Genomic DNA, 17,723 nt, shown 5'->3' on the forward strand with positions numbered 1-17,723 from the left:
GCGGAGAAACTGCTGGAGTCGTTCAAATAATGTTTAATCAAGTAGATAATATTCAATTAAACGATGTTTAACTTTATATTAATCGTTGTTTTAACGATTGCTGATTGGCGTACGTTTTGAAATACTATTTCATGTTAAGTTGGTTAGTTGTTAATTGTTAAATGTTACTGGTGGATTGATGTGATATTTGAGCTGTGATGATTCATTGATTCAAGAATTATGAAAATGATATTCCACTGTTTTGTCTAATAAAAAAATATAAATACAGCTTTTATTTGTGTGAGAGGTCGTTCACATATTACGTAATCACTGAGGGGGAATGAGGGGGCTTCTAAATGATTATGCTGGTGTAATTTTAACACAATAGCTATATTTAAAACTTATTGTGGAGGGGGGGGGGGGTTAAAATGGGCCAAAAAGTGATTACATAATATTTGAACGACCCCTTTATTATATGTGTGTCAACACACACGTTATTTTGTAAATGGGGACATCTTGATATTGATCGGAGTTGGGGCTTTTCATTCACGTTTTCGACATATTACGACGATTTTAGTTTTATCAACCGCTTTTAGTTTTAACATGTATATTTATTTAGTTTGTGCTTCAAGAGCCGCACTGTCACGACGCGACTATGTAAATAATTTCATGGCGCTATCTGAAGACCTGCGGATTAATATTTGATTGCCGATTGGGCACACAAAAATATCGTGCAATTTGATTGGATACTACTACTATGTACTAGTTGTCACGTGTTAAATAAAAACCCGCGTGCTGCGAGTGTACTTCGCATATCCTTGGAAATGGATCGAATGGCTCCATTTAGTTATCTATTTGTGCTGATAGATTAATTATTTAAGTGCTATTTGAATTATTTATTGGCAAGTTACAATTAAATCTGTCAATTTTCAATTATGTTATGTAGTTAGATTTTTTAAACAAAACTGACACGTGCTGATGAACAAAATTAAATAATGATTAATGATCTAAAGTCAGTAAAGTAATACATTTGTCAAGCTACGTTGCTGGTAGAATAGCTTATTAAATCACTTCCGGTTCAGCTAATATAGTAAAATATTACGAGTATAAAATCTTTAAAGTAATTATTATTATTTTGTATTCTTGTGGCAATCTCGGTTTTTCCTCACCGAATGATGAATGAATAAGTATAACGAAAGCATTAATGACACGTGACTGAAATTCAAATAACGTTTCTGTTTAAATATATAACTATAATAAGTAAGTGTACATAATATATATCTTGGCTGTTTAAATTTATTCAAATACATTTATACATACATTATAACATTGTAAAGCTGTACAATAAGTCATTCAATTCAATTTTAAAACGTGTATCTCTATTTTTAACCCAATAAATATAAATCAACCGATGCACTACTGCCACTGGGTCGCGCCGCGCATTGAATAATGTTTCTCGCAACCACATCTCAGTAGATCGGCAAAATGCACCAGCACTGGGCCACGTCGAGCTGCGAAGGATTGACATCGTGAATCACAGTATATTTCAACTGGTAGTTTTAGTGGGGCGGCGTAAAAGCAGGAAATGACTGTAACGGATATGTTACTCTAGATGGAGATCTGGTAACGGGTAGACATGTCTGTTGTCATAGTGACATCACGTGGTGTTGTGATGTCATCACGTGGTCCCAGCAAACCCTACCGACTGGTGTATATCTCCAAAAGTAAAATAGATAGAACCTTCCGGTTTTCAACAAAATTTCCGTCTCGTAAATTTAAAATTAAAGTTAGCTCCCCAGGAGCCAAATTTGGGACAACTTAGATTCTGAATTAAACCGAAAAGTTTGATTTTGGGCTAAATAAAAGATCACAGCTTTTAAACTTTGCAAAGTGATGTCGTTGTCATGACTACTAGGCCAAATGCAGCGTGCGAAAGGTAAACTTGACGTTACGCCCGACGACAAACGTGCTGTTGAAAATCTATCACCTCTACATCTAGCGAGCCCAGCGCCCCAGCACTAGCAGGCGGTACGTTTTTCTGCAGCTGTTTACATCGATTTGAGTTAGCATAGGATATCATGATATTATATTATATTTGATACATGTTTCGTATCCCAAATTTAACCGAGCTAGAGAGCTTCGCGCGCGAAAAGTGGCATGCAACGTATGTCAATATTATATATGGCGCGCTTTGTAATATATCTTCACATTTAATTTGACCCATGAAATTTTTCTGGCTGGCCGGCCGTGTTACTAGAGGTGATTATGTTCAATAGCATGATTGTCGTCGCGCGTAACGTAAAGCTGCGCTCGCTGCTTGCACGCGTTTTACAATCTGAATTCAGCCATGCACCATGAAGTCATAACAACCACATTAATTTGCAAAGTTAAAAAGCTGCGACCTTTTATTCGGCCCAAAATCATACTTTTCGAAATAGCTCAAAATCTACAATATCCATAGTTTTCCTCCTGGGGAGGAAACGTTATTTTTATGAGGCGAGCATTTTGCAAAAAACCGAAAGTTTCAATTTTTAAACTTTCGGAGTTGCAGGTCCCCAGCCAGTAAGGTTTTCTGGGGATACGTATACAATATTGAATATGTTTAATTTTGCACTAATTTGATGTTCGCCTACCAAAATTGAACGGAAAATTTTTTTAAAACAATTTTAAGGCACATTGACTGCAAAATTTATTTACGTTATTTTGCTTTTAACGGAGAAATATATAAGACAATAGAATTTTTAATTTGTTATTCTATTCCAACCATATTTTAAATAATTTGTATTAGTGCATACAATGTATGCACATTGATTGTGAAATGTGAATATATTTGATATTATATTTATATTGCAAAAGATTTGAAGTACTCAATTCATGAAGTTTGAAAGTTAAGTTGCATGTTGCAATGCGCGCAATTTGGGGATCGGAGTGCAATTCAAGCGCAAGCTGTACTTTTGGTAGAAGTATATTTAACCTGCTCCTTCATCCTTTTGATATTCAATATTCCCATCAGAATCTCATCCGCGCATTGTCAAGTGTTTTGATGACGCGTATCACGTGACACAGCAGCAGTTAGCAGTTACTGTTAGCAGTAGTTAGCAGCAGTGAGCAGCAGTGAGCAGCAGTTAGCATGCAGTAGTTAGCAGCAGTGAGCAGCAGTGAGCAGTGCAGTTAGCAGCATGGTTTCTTTGCACTTTGCCCTCCTGTGTTCATAATTAAGAGGAAGCCGGCAATTTAAAAAATATTACAGGTCACTAAACAAGTTATAATGTAATTTTCTATTTTGGTACTTTATCAGTCCCTACCGGAGGCGGCAGGATTTTCAAACAAATTCTCTTGTCAGGCTTACACAATACAAATCATTGATTTACTATAGCAAAATACAAAAAACAATGAAAAATCAATTGTTAAAGACTTAAATTTTTGCTTTACGCTTGTTATTTGATTGGTAGCATTTGCTTTTGATAGTTGGTGGAATTTCCAATTAAACTCTGAAGGTGAACTTTCCATAGATTACAAAATCAGTGAAATGAAGCGGTTACTAAAATAGGAAACTTGACATGCCCGATACTTGTGATGCAGGCCATCTTCACTCACAAGTCTGCGTGGGGAAAATATTGAACGTTTTGGTGACATCACATTTGACCATAAAAGAGCGACCTGTGATTCATGAAATAACCAGTTCAGATGATCATCTATCAATACTGGCTAGTTGTTCTCATTACACAAATAAAACATTTGTTGAGGCAATTCAATCTGTTGTGATAAACGGGAGTGTTTCTGTTACTGTGGAATCAATGTTGGAACCTCCTGTTAGCGCAGATAGTAACAAGTTGTTTGTGTCTCGTTATACCACCGAGACGAACTCAGCCACAACTTATCCGCAAGAAAGTGTTCATACCCTTCAGACGATATCAGATGTCTCCATTATAGCTGCCTCAAACAGAATAATTAAGGTAAAGAACATAAAAGATATCATCATTGTGTCTGAACCAGGTCCAGACAGAAAACCATTGAGACCACCCAAAAAGCCAAAACGTGGTTTATTCAGGACTAAAGCTACTGAACCAGAAAGTGGAAGACCATATATTGACGATGAAACTCCTGTTCAGCGTTCACGGAGTTTGACAGTCGTTAAACAACAGCCCAGGTTCCTTAAACGTTCAAAGTCATTTCCATTGTACCCTACTGTTATTAAAGTTTCGTTGATCAATAAAACACATTTGGCTATCAAATAATGTTCCTTGCCAGAATCCTTAGCGACGTTTTCGCGTAATAGTTAATACTTTAATTTAATTTCATCGAAAGTTGAATAATAACGTCTACTAAAGTTGAAAATTCGTCTCGATTCAAAGTCAAGCTCAAATAACTCTTTCAGAGTTTGTGAACAGCAAGCAAGCGCCTCAAGTGGTACAACTTTTACATCCCGAACAGATTCAGAAATCCCGAAATACAAACTTTCAGCTGAAGGAAAACCGCCTAAAACATATCCTAACTCAAAAAAACAGTTAAAACGAACCATTTCTCTAAAATCACCTTCATCTCAATTTAAACCAACGTTAGCATTTTGGGCAAGCAACAGAAAACGTTATCATACCAAGGAGAGACAATCTGCTGTTTCAACTGAAAAATTGTCTAAAATGAAAGAAATTGCATCTCCTCTATTATATTCTTCTTTAATGCGTCCTTCGGAGCTTGCTCAAGATTTTCCAAAAAAGTCGCTCTCGTTACCTCGTAATCTTTCTTTAAAGGCAAAGCAATATTGCTCTCTAAGATCGAACAGTGTTTATTCAAGGCCCTCACTTAAGATTCCGGTGCAGATCAGCTTCAATAACAAAAATAACAGTCAGATGACAAGCACTTCTAAAAGTATGCAACCTGCTATACTTCCTGAATTAGATGTCGTGTACAAATTTTCAGAAAGAGTTAACAAAAATGTCAAATTTGACGTATACGATGAATTTGATCCAGAGACTTCTTTCGTGGATCTGTCTTGTATGCCTGAAAGAAATGCTTTGGTATTCACCAGAGATGATTCTAGATTCTTGGATCCAGCGCTTCGAGATGAACTAAAAGATTTGGAACTATTTCATGATTCAGGGGATGATTTCATGAAAGAGAAACCCATCAATCCCAAGGACTCATTAAGTTTAACAACCTTTAATTTTGCAAACGTTGAAAGAGAAAAGTTGTTTCAAGATAGTCTGACACCCAATACTGACACCTCTTTACATAGTCAAACACCCAATACCTCTTTACATTCTGATGTAACAATTGTTGACAGCGGTTATCGAAAGAAGCAAATTGATCTGCCTCAGTACGTTAGAGCAGATAACTTCCCTAAACTGGACATTGTTTATGATAATAATAAGGATTTAGAATTTGATAAGGATGATGTATGCTTAACGGAGTATGTTCTTCTATCACAAAGTCAAAATGTTCTTCTTCATGAGTGTGAAACACGAGAAAGACTTATTAAAGCTACTAAGGAAAGCAATTCAAACAAGGGTTGTAAATCAAAACCCTTGATTTCTCGCCAAACTTCTATTGTTTCACCGATAAATACTTGTAAGGGCCAGCTGAAAAAGCAATCGAATGCTGTGGATGTATCAGTATCATCATCAAAAGATCTAACGACTAAAGCTTATCGCAAAACAAAATTGATAGTTGGTTCTATAAAGATTCTTAAGTTGTCAAAATTAATCAATCAAAAGAAAAGAGGAAAAAATCCTGTAGGAGAACAGAACGCACAAAGAGGCCTAGAACACACAAATGTTGACCCAAATGTGGAAATGATGAAAGAAGTCTCAACAGAAAGTTTTACCATTGTCAATATGGACGTTAACGATTCAAAAATTATCAGCAAATCATCGGTAAACTCAACTTCAATTGGAGCTAAACTTGAACAAGTACCAATAATAAACAGTAAAACATATAAATCTTCTCATCGATCAGCTGGGTCGTCATCTTCACGTGGATATGTAGCTAAACCTCAACTCCGGGAAATACCGATCAGTATAGCTAGTGGGTCCTCTTGTAGGGTGCACAATCCATACTCCTTAAGCGATACTGTAGCTAAACCTCACCTTGAAGAAATGTCTGTTATTATTAGCAGTAAAATAGAGGAATATTCTAACCGGATAAATTACTCGTCATCTTCAAGTTTAGATGAACTTGCAGAGAGACAGCACACTGTTATCAGTATAATTGAAGAGGAATCTAATCTTTCATCAAGGTTACTCTCCTTGTCATCTGTAAGTTTAGCTGTAAGTGATACTAATGCTCAGCTTGAAGAGAGATCACTTGAAAACATATTCGGAGAACAATCATTTGAAGACTTACTCTTAGTACCTGAGGAACGATCTCTTAGACTTAGAGGCAAATCTCGTGCAGGAAGACCACAGAATCTAGACAATTATGAAGAATTTACCTCAATCGGCAGCAAAAGTTCCAAGAAACTCCGACCTAAAAAGGAGTCAGTGGCATCATTCATCAATACCAAATTCTGTTCAATTGTTGGAGAGCCGGAAAAATCAGTAAAATCAGAAACGACTGTATATCCAGAATCAGAAGTTGATAAGAAAACCAGCGATATTTTTTACTCTCAGCCAGAAAATGAATTACGAGACTCGATGAAACCCGAAAGAAAGTCAAATATCCATCAAAAATCATATACTTCACCAAACGATCCGAATTCCTCAATAAACCAGCAAAACATTTTATTAAAAGGAGACTGGGCTGATGAGCCAAAAAAAGAAGAGAGAAAAAAACAAAAAGAAGAAAGTAAAAAAGAAGAAGAAAAAGAAAAGTATTCGGAGAGTGACAGTTATAAGATATGTTGATGAGTTTGGTAACCATATAACCAGTGAAACTAAAGAGTGCACTGACCAGCTGGCTCCCACCTTGCTAACAGAGGAACCTGCTATCTCAAACCTTACATTACCAATACACACAGAGAAGAATGAACGAGAGGGACGAATAACTTGGCATGTTAATGAACTGGGAGAGAAAATAAAAGGAAAAATATTGGAACCAAAGCACGATTTTCAGCCTTCCGATAAAAAGTCAAAACACTTTGAAACTGTTGGCCCTTGTGACGGAGTATCGAGTAAGTTGACATGTTCAGGTGATAGGAAGTTAGCTGCTCAGAGTAGAAATGTTTTAAACAATTGTTTGGAAAGTTCAGAAAGTTTACACAATGTAGCCAGAAGTTCTAAAAGTAATAAATACTTTATGAGCGATCGAACAAGAATTGCATCTTCCGATGCAGTAGCTTTTGTAGATTGGAAGAATAATTTCCAAAAAACTGAAGTGATGGAGTTTCCGAAATATTCTGGGACGTGGGATTCTGAGTGAAATTATATTAAGTAGTATAATTAAAATGAAATGAAATGAAATGGGAGGGGAATGGATTTCAACCAACAGAATTAATAAGTTGGTCATCCACTGCCTTCAATGTCAGTTGCTTGACTGCCTTCGACACTATATTTAAATCAGATAACCTACTATTGTACATTTCTTTGTTTTCAGCATGATAATTTTATGATTTTGACAATCCTAGACGGACAAAATATCATTAACTAGAGAAATATTGCCTCTTCTCAAAAAGGAATGTTCAAATTTTCTGTTGCCCAAACAAGTCCGAATTTCCTGCCAAAATTTTTGGTACTCAAATTTACTGAGCTGAAAGTTTTGACACAAAAATTGTTTGGAACTTAGGTATACAATAATACAAAATTTGAGCATATACTACATATTTGAGAGCTATAGATTTGCAGCAAGAAGTATCTTTGACAGGTAAAAAATGTTGGCAGAAATACATTTAAAATAAGGCTCTTCGATTTGTCGCGTTTCGAGTTTTAAAACCTTGTTTGCCCACATTTACGGATTATCTACTAATCATACTTATTTAATAAGTATGAGTGGCAAGGAAATTAACGGCTAAAAAGTAATACATATAGAATATAATACGAACGACCCCTTGTTGTATAGTAACAGCATGCAACCCAGCTTTATATTTTTATATGTTTTAATTCAACTGAATTTCGCGATCATTCCGGTTAATTGCCGTATAATTTGACGCCATTGCACTTAATTTACAAGTTTAATTGCAACACTTCCTCTAGATCTAGAGAGCTATTTTCAATTTTGAGCCGTCTTTTTATTTCTGTAATCATGGTAGTTGCACATCTGCTTCTGGGGAAACGCTGCCAAATTGTATCTTATATCACAGTGCTCAGTGCTGGCTAGCACGACCGTCAGCCTTTATACCCACTATTTGTTATTTGTATTTTCATTTAGACTCATTAGAAGTCGTTCACCAGGTTTAATTTTAGTTCAAACTATTCTAATTCAATGTTATTGTTAAAGATGTTACATGTTACATGTTACATGGTAAGGTCTCCTCCTAGTCGTTGGAGTGGCCTGCATCACACACATCGCGTTGGCGGCGTAACATATGTCTCCACTGTACTCAGTTGGTAGCCAAAGCTTCTGTTGTGTCGTTGTCGATGTTTTCAACACCTGTAAACTTAGCAGCATCTTCGAGTACGCAGGACTTCCAGTTCTTACGGGGTCTGCCCCTTGACCTCTTTCCATAATTTGGCTTCCAGTTCAACAGAAACCTCGGTAGTCTAGAGTCTGGCATTCTAACTACATGTCCATACCAACGTAGCCTGGCAGCACTGATGAAAGTCTCAACTGACTTGATGCCAGCCCTCCTAAGAACTTCGTCGTTGGTCACATGAAAGAACCACTTAATCCTAAGTATCCTTCTCAAGGAGGTTTGATGGAAAACCTCGAAGCGTTTCATCTGCTATTTGGTGGTGTTCCAGACTTCAGCTCCATACAACAAGATGGTGAGAACAGCAGCCCTATAGATCCTGATCTTGGTTGGAGTCTTTATAGTTCTGCTATTCCAAATGTTCCAGAGCTGATGAAAGGCGCCATTAGCCTTCTGGATACGGACATCCAGGTCTCTGTTGATTGTCCCATCCCCACTGATAGTTGCACCCAGGTAGACAAAGTTGCTAACCTGCTCGACGGGTTCACCCTCAACCGACAGCTCAATACAATCATCCTTGATGAAAGGTCGCTGGGAGGCGCACTTGCTTACAGCCATGCATTGGGTCTTCTTTGTATTTATTCTGAGCCCAGCGTAGGAGCTGTAATGAACTAATAGATCAGTTGATTCCTGTAGGCCTTCCCCTGAGTTGTCCATAATAGCCATGTCATCAGCATAATCGGTGTCCAGAATGACCTTTTCCTCGACCGTCTTCATCTTTTTCTGCAGCACTGCGCCTTGACTGATGATCTTGTTGGTCTCAGCCAGAAATGCAGAAAAGTTTAGGCAGAAATTAAAGACAGGAGGTGCTTGAATGTCACCCTGACCTGTGCCTGAATTAACATCAAACCAGTCTGTCAGCTCCCCATTAACCCTCACGGCACTCATGGTACCCCCAAAAAATGACTGAAATATTCTGACATATTTTTCAGGCAGCCCATAGTGTCTCATACTGCACCAAATAAAGTCCCTTCTGATAGAATCGAACGCTGCCTTGAAATCCACAAAATTAATGTAAAGAGGAATGTTAAACTCAAGACAGTTATGAATAATAGTTCGGAGAGAATAAATCTGATCAATGCATGAGCGGTTCTGTCTAAATCCGCACTGATTCTCCCTGAGGAGACACTCCATACCAGCATGTAACCGCTTAAGAAGAATCATCTGAAAAAGCTTGGATGCTGTAGACCTTAAGGTGATCCCTCTGTTGTTCCCGCAGACTGAAGTGTCTCCTTTCTTCCCAATAACAATGATCACACCCTTTAACCAATCTTCAGGAACAGTCTCTTCTTCCCACACTTTCTTGAATAGACACTCTAGTTGATCAACTAGAGCACTCGCACCATACTTCAGTTGCTCGTTAGTTATCCCGTCCACTCCTGGGCTTTTGTTGTTCTTAAGCTTTGTCAGGGAATAACTAATCTCGTCTCTGGTGGGTGGTCCATCCGAACAAGAGAGAGAGTTAAAGTGGGGTTGGGGTGGTACTGTATCAAGGTCGGCAAGGTCGACACTTGATAATGGAGGGTTCAGAAGTTCAGTAAAGTGCTCCTTCCACCTATCCCTCTGCTGTTGGGGATCCGTGATCTTCCTACCGTCCTTGTCCCGGACACAAGATGCTTGAGGCTTCTTGTTCTTACCAGAGATCTTCTTGATCTTTGCCCATACCTCACGCTGCTGACCTTTGCTCGCTGCTTCCTCAAAATCAGTAGCTACTCTAACTGCCCAGTTATTGTCGTCTAGCTTGCTGCTTTTCTTGACTAACTTATTAAGTTTAGAATACTCTGACCTGTTAGCGTCTGAGTTTGGGTCTTTACGCTTAAACTGTGCCCGCTGAATCAATAAATCCTTGGTATTCCGTGACAGGTGTTGCTCCTTTGCCTTCCGGGGTCTTTTGCCTAGTACCTCCAGTGAGACATCAGTGACGGTCTGACTGAGATTACGCCACATATCCTCGAGGTTGACCTCATTATCCAGACTTGCAAATCGGTTTTGAAGAGCCACATTGTACTCTGTAACCGTAGTACTATCCCTCAGGCGCTCAATGGCAGGCACATTGGGCCTGTTAGCGTTGATCTTTGTCACTGACTGAAGTTTGATTTTCAGCAGTCCTAGAACCAGATAATGATCGGAGCCGATGTCTGCCCCGCGACATACCCTAACATCAAAAAGTGACTGACGAAACCGCTTTCCAATGCAGATATGATCTATCTGATTGACGGTGAGCCCGTTGGGGGACCGCCATGTTCCCTTGTGAATGTTCTTGTGCTCGAAGAGAGTTCCCCCGATGACAAGCTGGTTCGTCGCACAGAAATCCACAAGTCTTGTCCCGTTGTCATTTGATGAGCTATGGAGTGATTCCCCACCGATGACCGCTTCACTTCCATATCTGCCTGATGTTACTTTTGCATTAAAATCGCCGAGCAGTAACTTGATATCGTGACGAGGTAGCCCATCAAATGTATCTGTGAGTGTCCTATAAAACTTATCTTTCTCACTCTCCTCTGCACCCTCAGTTGGAGCATAGGCCACAACAACAGAGATGTTGATTTGCTTACTATGCAGCCTAGCAGTTAGAACCCGCTCCGATGTGGGAGTGAACGATATCAGGGAGTTTATGATTCGTTTTGAAAGACTGAGACCGACTCCCTGTCTCTTGATCCCGTCGACTCTACCGGAATGGATGAGTAGACTGCCATTGTCCAGTAGAGTGGTGCCAGATCCAGGCATGTGAGTCTCGGTGATCTCGGTGTTAAAGATGACAGGAATAAAAAATAGTCATGTTTAGATTTTTTTGAAATTTATCTCAAGTACTTTTAATAAGAGTCTTATACCGAAATACATATAAATATACGAAATTTTGTAAAAAAACTCCAAAATCGCTATATTCAGATTTCTCAAGAACTGCATGTTAATACTGAAGTAAAGTAAAACTTCAAGCATCAAGAAGTGGGTTTTCTGGAAACCCTGTTGTTGATAATGATGTTAGGTTTATGGATAAATTACACTTTCATCTTAGGGTGTAAATGTCCACGGTCGTGCTTGCCAGCACTGTGGTGTATGTATTTAGAGATAGACGCTTTGCCTCTCGATTGTAGTTTAAACGTCCGAAAATTTGTAATCAAAATTTGTTCGATGACTCAATATTTACAGAGCACACATTCTTTGGAATAAACTCCCTTATTATGAATTAAGGGAAATCTCAAGGCCATCTGTGTTTAAAACTTATAACATCTTCTGACAATTGAACAATTTATGTCGTCCTCGTTTCACTCAGGTAAAACAATATGCATATACGTTACTTCTCTACCAATGACCAGGATTCCTAATACCAACCTAAAACCATGATGCCTTATATCCTAAACTTTCACGATGATCCGACACACAAACTTTGATAACAATAACGAAACAATACTTTACTATCAAGACGAATTATGATTAACCTCGAGCGGTTTTACAATGCTAAACACCTTTGCACAATTTCACTGTCATTTTACTGATTAGGGATCTGTGCGCATTCCTGGCATTAATCTCACGAATTATATATTTTTTATTTGTACTCTACAACCCCGTACAAATGCCACAAATCCTTATTCCTTAATCAGTAATTATAATCTTTTGTTATAGGTCCGTGTAGGCCTTACACTGTGCTTTCAGCAATACTCATAGATAAAGATATTATATATTTTTATAATTGAAAAGTTTTGTTATCTTTAAATTAACTATAATATCTAAATATCAAATTAATAAAATATGTAATTAATAAAATATGTTTTATAAATTGTATTTATAATTATGGTACATTGTTATTATATTTATATTTTAGGCTGTAACCTTATTTATAGTCCATTGGAATAAACATAGCATGCCTTGGTTGCAGCATCGCTTCACTTATAGGTGCATGTAGGGCCCGATGTAATTGCTATGACCAGTTTACTGGTCAACTGGTGTTTTTGTGTCCCTAATTTTGTTTACACTCGGTCACTTGTCAAGGCATGTAAGGTCATTCGGCGAATTTTCTTTGAAATAAAATGATGTATTTGTAAACATTTTGAAAGTTTATTCATTAAAAAAATAGAAAAAAAAAGGATGCGCACGCAACTTTCGCCTAAAGTTCGCACGTGCGAAAGGTGCGAATTTTACTCATTCGTGATTTCGATGAATGTGAAAAGCGAGTGACCGATTTCATTCTCGGCATCACTTTGCATGCAATAGAGAACGGTAATTTAAATTGATATCTGCATTTATTTTTGTTTTGGAAAAAGGATACACTGGTGACGGTCTAATCTACACAGTTTCTGGTTTTAGTTTGAAAAAATTGTACCATCAATAATTTTTAGAACAAACGCATTAATAATTTGCCGTAAAGAAGTTAAAGCAGTTTGTTGAACCCGAAAAAAGGCAAATTCCAGTTTGCTGTAACAGCCAGCTTCCTTACATTTACAACACACCCTTCGATGATTGCCGGAGAAACACTAGCCAAAACAAAAGTTTCTTTACCTGCATATTACCATACAGTTACTGTGACTGACAGTAGACTAACAAAGGTCTAGATGCTTTGTTGGAATGGGTAGAAGGGAAATGTTCCGATATTGTTTACAAAGCCTCAAAAGAGTATAGAGACTATTCTCATACAATTCCAGAAGCCATTATAGATGAAATTTCACAGAAAAATTGTGTGAAGATAAGTGTCTCATTTCAACGAAACGATCTGGAGCCTAGACCAACTCTAAGTTATAATAGGACAGAGTGCCAGCACCTGGTGAAATATCAGACAGGGGAGTGTGGGTCGTTTTAGCAGAGCACTAATGATCATGAAAGTTTATAATGAACAAAATTTAAAATAGATAACTTTCTTTTTGCTTGTTTCTAACTTTTATACGGTGACTTTAAGTTGCATTACGTACGTGATAAATTTGTAAATCTGTCGTTTGTAACTATAAACGTTGTTTGTTGTTATATTATATTAAGTTATTTTAGCTTTTATTTGTAGATAATTGTATGGCTGTGCTTTAAATTTAATAGGTTTTACAATTAAAGGGAACTAATATACTGACGAGGAGGACTAATATATATAAAGATATATTCACGCTCTGAATTAACTATTATGTGTATAAGTTTATTGTATTATAATCATATCGCACTTAAAATACCTGATCTTGACACAAGGTCACATAAATGACCTATAGCTGTGTAAGTGGCTCGGATCCTGCAACAAGCGTTAAGTTCCACGTAGTTACCAGTTTCACTTGAAATCACCCCACCCCACATGGAATAAGTTACAGTGTTCCACCGCAAAGCTGTTTATAATGCATAATGCTAGGTATAATGCTAGGTATAATGCTAGGCATAATGCTAGGTATAATGTGTATAATTACGTGTTCTTACTCATACGTTTAGTTTAATGTCCGCATTATGTTAGCGCGTGAACGGGAAACCTAACTTTGTTGTTCGGATGAGGTCTCCGCCCGGACAAACTACCGGACATTGTGCTGCCTTCCCTGTATGAGAATGGCGATGTCATTGTAGCTGACGTTCCCCCTCTAACTGGCCGATATATCTATCTCGTGATGTTTAAACTTATAACGGTGAGATGTTAACGCGGGTTACAGGATTAAACCCGCTCATTTGCGGTGGAAGCCACGGACAGTTTGTGTGGGGACAAGTGCATGATGCTTTTTGGAATGTGTTGGTAGTTAACACCAGGGAGAAACAAAAGAAGGATACAGAAGAAGAGGAGAGATGGTGTTACGGTGATGATGCGTATTAGATACCTTGGTTGGGGGACTGCTCATTGTTTGGGGTGATCATTTTCCTGATGCATACTTTACAAAATGAACCACGATAATCCTGACTAAAACTACTCTTGATTCCTGATCATAACTTTACAAAATGGGAACCACAATAATCCTGACTAAAACTACTCTTATTCCTGATACATAACTTTTACAAAATGAACCACAATAATCCTGACTAAAACTACTCTTATTCTGATCATACTTTACAAAAATGAACCACAATAATCCAGACTAAAACTCCCATTAATTCTGACGCTGCTATTAAGCTTACCAAAAAGTCTGGATGCAATAAATCAAAAGAATATTGCTGATGTTTTAATGTCACGTATCTGTGTTGGATACTTTTACAGTTTTACGTTATACAATAGTCAGAAAAAATATTAATTTACAGTGAAGCTAAGGCGATTCTTACGGTAACTTTTACATAACTTGACTTTTACCTTAGAGAAATTGGGTCCAGGACCCATATAGAAGTTCTCACGCCCCTAGATAAAGTTCGGACACGAGTCACGACCTCTACTGGCCTAGCTGATTTCTTAGATTTGAAGTTCAGTTATTTTCGTTGCTAGTTTAATTTTCTGTCAATAGTTGTGTGTAAAGTGTGCGTAGCAGAGAGGGGAGGGTCTTAAATAATAAATATGGCAAAAGTAATATTTGAACGGTACTGTTAATAAAATGCGTACACGTAGTATATCAGACCTGGGGTTTACCAACCTAAGACAGAATATGGGAATGTTTTAACATGCAGTTAACAGTGCACAAATTAGGATTACAGTTACACCCACTGGCCAGCACTACACGGTAGTATTGACTCCATAATAATTACAAAATCAGGTACCCGCTATTATACCCGTACGACGCGCGCGCGCGCCGTCGCCCAATTTTCCTTACAATACTGTGTGAGTATTTTGCTCATATTATTTCAATTCGGCGTTCGCGACAGCCGTTTATTTGCGACTGGAGAATGTGGATAATTATAGCTTTCAACAGCTATCGTGTTTGAATACTCAACTATAATTAATCACTGCACTCGAAAGCAAGCCGCAAGGCTACAGAAAACACAGAGAGCAACCACAGAGACAAATGCATCCCCAATTTACTTACCGGCAGAGGAAATATTTTTTAACTAAAACGAAGAGATAATTCCAGAACCACGGCAGTGTAAATGCAACATTGTTGAAATTCAAATGCCTTCAACTACTTTTTTAGCTACGTGGAAGAAAAGATTTATAAAATAAATAGAGGTTCTAAACGTGAATAGTTTAAAAAACAACGGCCCCAAGTCTATCTTTAACCCTGAACCAAATAACTAAATATCAAAACTTTATATGAATTTTCTACCAATATCTCTTATCATAAACTAAATTACGAAGATAAAGATACCAGATAAAAACCTGGAAAACATCCCCCAATTAATTATAAGAATAAAATCAAGTATTGCTCTTGTATTTTAATGATGGTTCTGTTATCTTATTATTTACACTAGATTGCAAGGAAAATGCTATATATAATGTTGTTACTCATTTTTATCAAGCATCGGATAGAAGTAGTTGCCATATACTTGTGTCTCATTCCTGGAAATTAACTGGATCAATTAAAGAATTAAAGATAATCAGCAACTTTGAAATTCACCGCTTACAAGAATGTTTAATTAACTATGTACGTGTTGAATTCTAAGTAATCGCCGCAATAATGCATCTCATGATCAAGTCTGCCGTCCAAATATCCCGAAGAAATCCAAAATAGTATTATGCAAACTATTGTTTGGCCTGAATACCTATCCATTATGCAGACTATTAATAAAAGTTTAACATATCCCGCTATTAAAAAACGGCCGGTATATAAGTATCTTTATAAAAACACCTGTATGTTTATGCATGTCTTTATGAGTTTTATTGTAACACCAGTATAATGGCAATTCTCAGCTCAACAATTGCAATATGCCACAAAAGGTTTAAATAGTTTAACATAACCTCACAAATAATTGTGGTGACAAGAATAATTCGTAATAATATGAATTGTCTGGCAAGTATAACACCGTGGATATTTTGACAAACTTTGGCTTTTTTAAAAACGAATTCATTTAAGATAATGAACTGGCGATTGGACGATATCAAATTTTCGTTGAATGCTGGACAACTAAGATTTTTTAAAGCTAATATTTTTCTCTAATTCAAGTTTAGATCTATAAGTTTAGATCTTTAATCGTAATTATATCGTGTGCAATTTGTAAATTAATTTAAAATTAATTTTCAAAAATGTCCTAGGGAAACTGCTAAATTTTACTGCGTTTTTGGGGAGAAGATCTTTGTTTACGATAAAAGACAACTGAACGGTTTGCCCCTTTTTTGCCCTTCAGTTTATCCATGAAACATATTAGTTGTTATTTAAATGATTTTCGGAGAAGTGGCGTATAATAATCTCTTACATTGTCGTATCTACTAAATTATGAAAATCCCTAAAGTACCACATAATTATTCACATAATAACTACATAATTATTCACATAATTACCACATAATTACCACATAATTACTACATAATTACCACATAATTATCCACATAATTACCACATAATTACCCAGATGTGTGTGACACATATGCGTATCACGAGGAAGAGATTAACCAAGTAGCTGTAGATGAAAAAGGGCAGTACATGGTGAGTTCCACCTTAGTTCCACCGTCCCTTGTAGGAGCCGATCAGATATCCGGCTGAATTCGATCCGGAAATCAAAACCCCAGCCCCAGTCGGTTTCATAGAAACCGACTGGGCTGGGGTTTTGAAACCGGGTTATATTCCACACCAGTCGTTATCATATTGAGTCACTTTTTGTCACTTTTTGTCACATAACACTTGTAACGAGTTATTGTTTGTCCAGGTATCTTGTGACGATGACGGTACAGTGATATGTTTAGACCTCACAAAGTCAGAAGGAAAGAGTGTCAGTAAACACACTTTACACGACAATATATGTGCTTCTGTGCAATGGGTATGTAATGTTTTAGTAAACACACTTTACACGACAATATATGTGCTTCTGTGCAATGGGTATGTAGTGTCAGTAAACACACTTTACACGACAATATATGTGCTTCTGTGCAATGGGTATGTAGTGTCAGTAAACACACTTTACACGACAATATATGTGCTTCTGTGCAATGGGTATGTAGTGTTTTAGTTTAGTAGTTACACGACAATATATGTGCTTCTGTGCAATGGGTATGTAGTGTTTTAGTTTAGTAGTTACACGACAATATATGTGCTTCTGTGCAATGGGTATGTAGTGTTTAGTAGGGAGCATCGTGGCTCTTGACAGACGAAGTGGAACAAGGCTTATAATTATTAATTGGTGAAAACTATATGAAAATAATGGACGTTTTGGCACT

The 17,723-nt window shown here is 37.3% G+C and overlaps 2 protein-coding genes across 2 annotated transcripts in view; one reads left to right on the plus strand and one right to left on the minus strand.

The window, feature by feature from the left end:
- Positions 1-6,124: 6,124 nt before the first annotated feature.
- Positions 6,125-11,269, minus strand: LOC134823938 (uncharacterized). The gene is made up of 2 exons (XM_063835535.1): positions 9,370-11,269; positions 6,125-6,231 (listed from the first exon to the last, which is right to left on the minus strand). The coding sequence occupies exons 1-2, from the start codon at positions 11,267-11,269 to the stop codon at positions 6,125-6,127; spliced, it is 2,007 nt and encodes a 668-aa protein (XP_063691605.1).
- Positions 11,270-16,248: 4,979 nt separating this feature from the next.
- The window catches only part of LOC134823939 (WD repeat-containing protein 53-like), a 28,175-nt gene continuing 26,700 nt past the window's right edge, over positions 16,249-17,723 (plus strand). Inside the window, exons 1-4 of the mRNA XM_063835536.1 lie at positions 16,249-16,289; positions 16,605-16,672; positions 16,922-16,995; positions 17,216-17,326. Of these exons, the coding sequence (XP_063691606.1) occupies positions 16,249-16,289; positions 16,605-16,672; positions 16,922-16,995; positions 17,216-17,326 (294 nt within the window). The remainder of the gene's footprint in view (positions 16,290-16,604; positions 16,673-16,921; positions 16,996-17,215; positions 17,327-17,723) is intronic.

Source organism: Bolinopsis microptera, chromosome 12 (assembly GCF_026151205.1).
Source record: "Bolinopsis microptera isolate Bmic1 chromosome 12, MBARI_Bmic_1.0, whole genome shotgun sequence".
Lineage (NCBI taxonomy): Eukaryota > Metazoa > Ctenophora > Tentaculata > Lobata > Bolinopsidae > Bolinopsis > Bolinopsis microptera.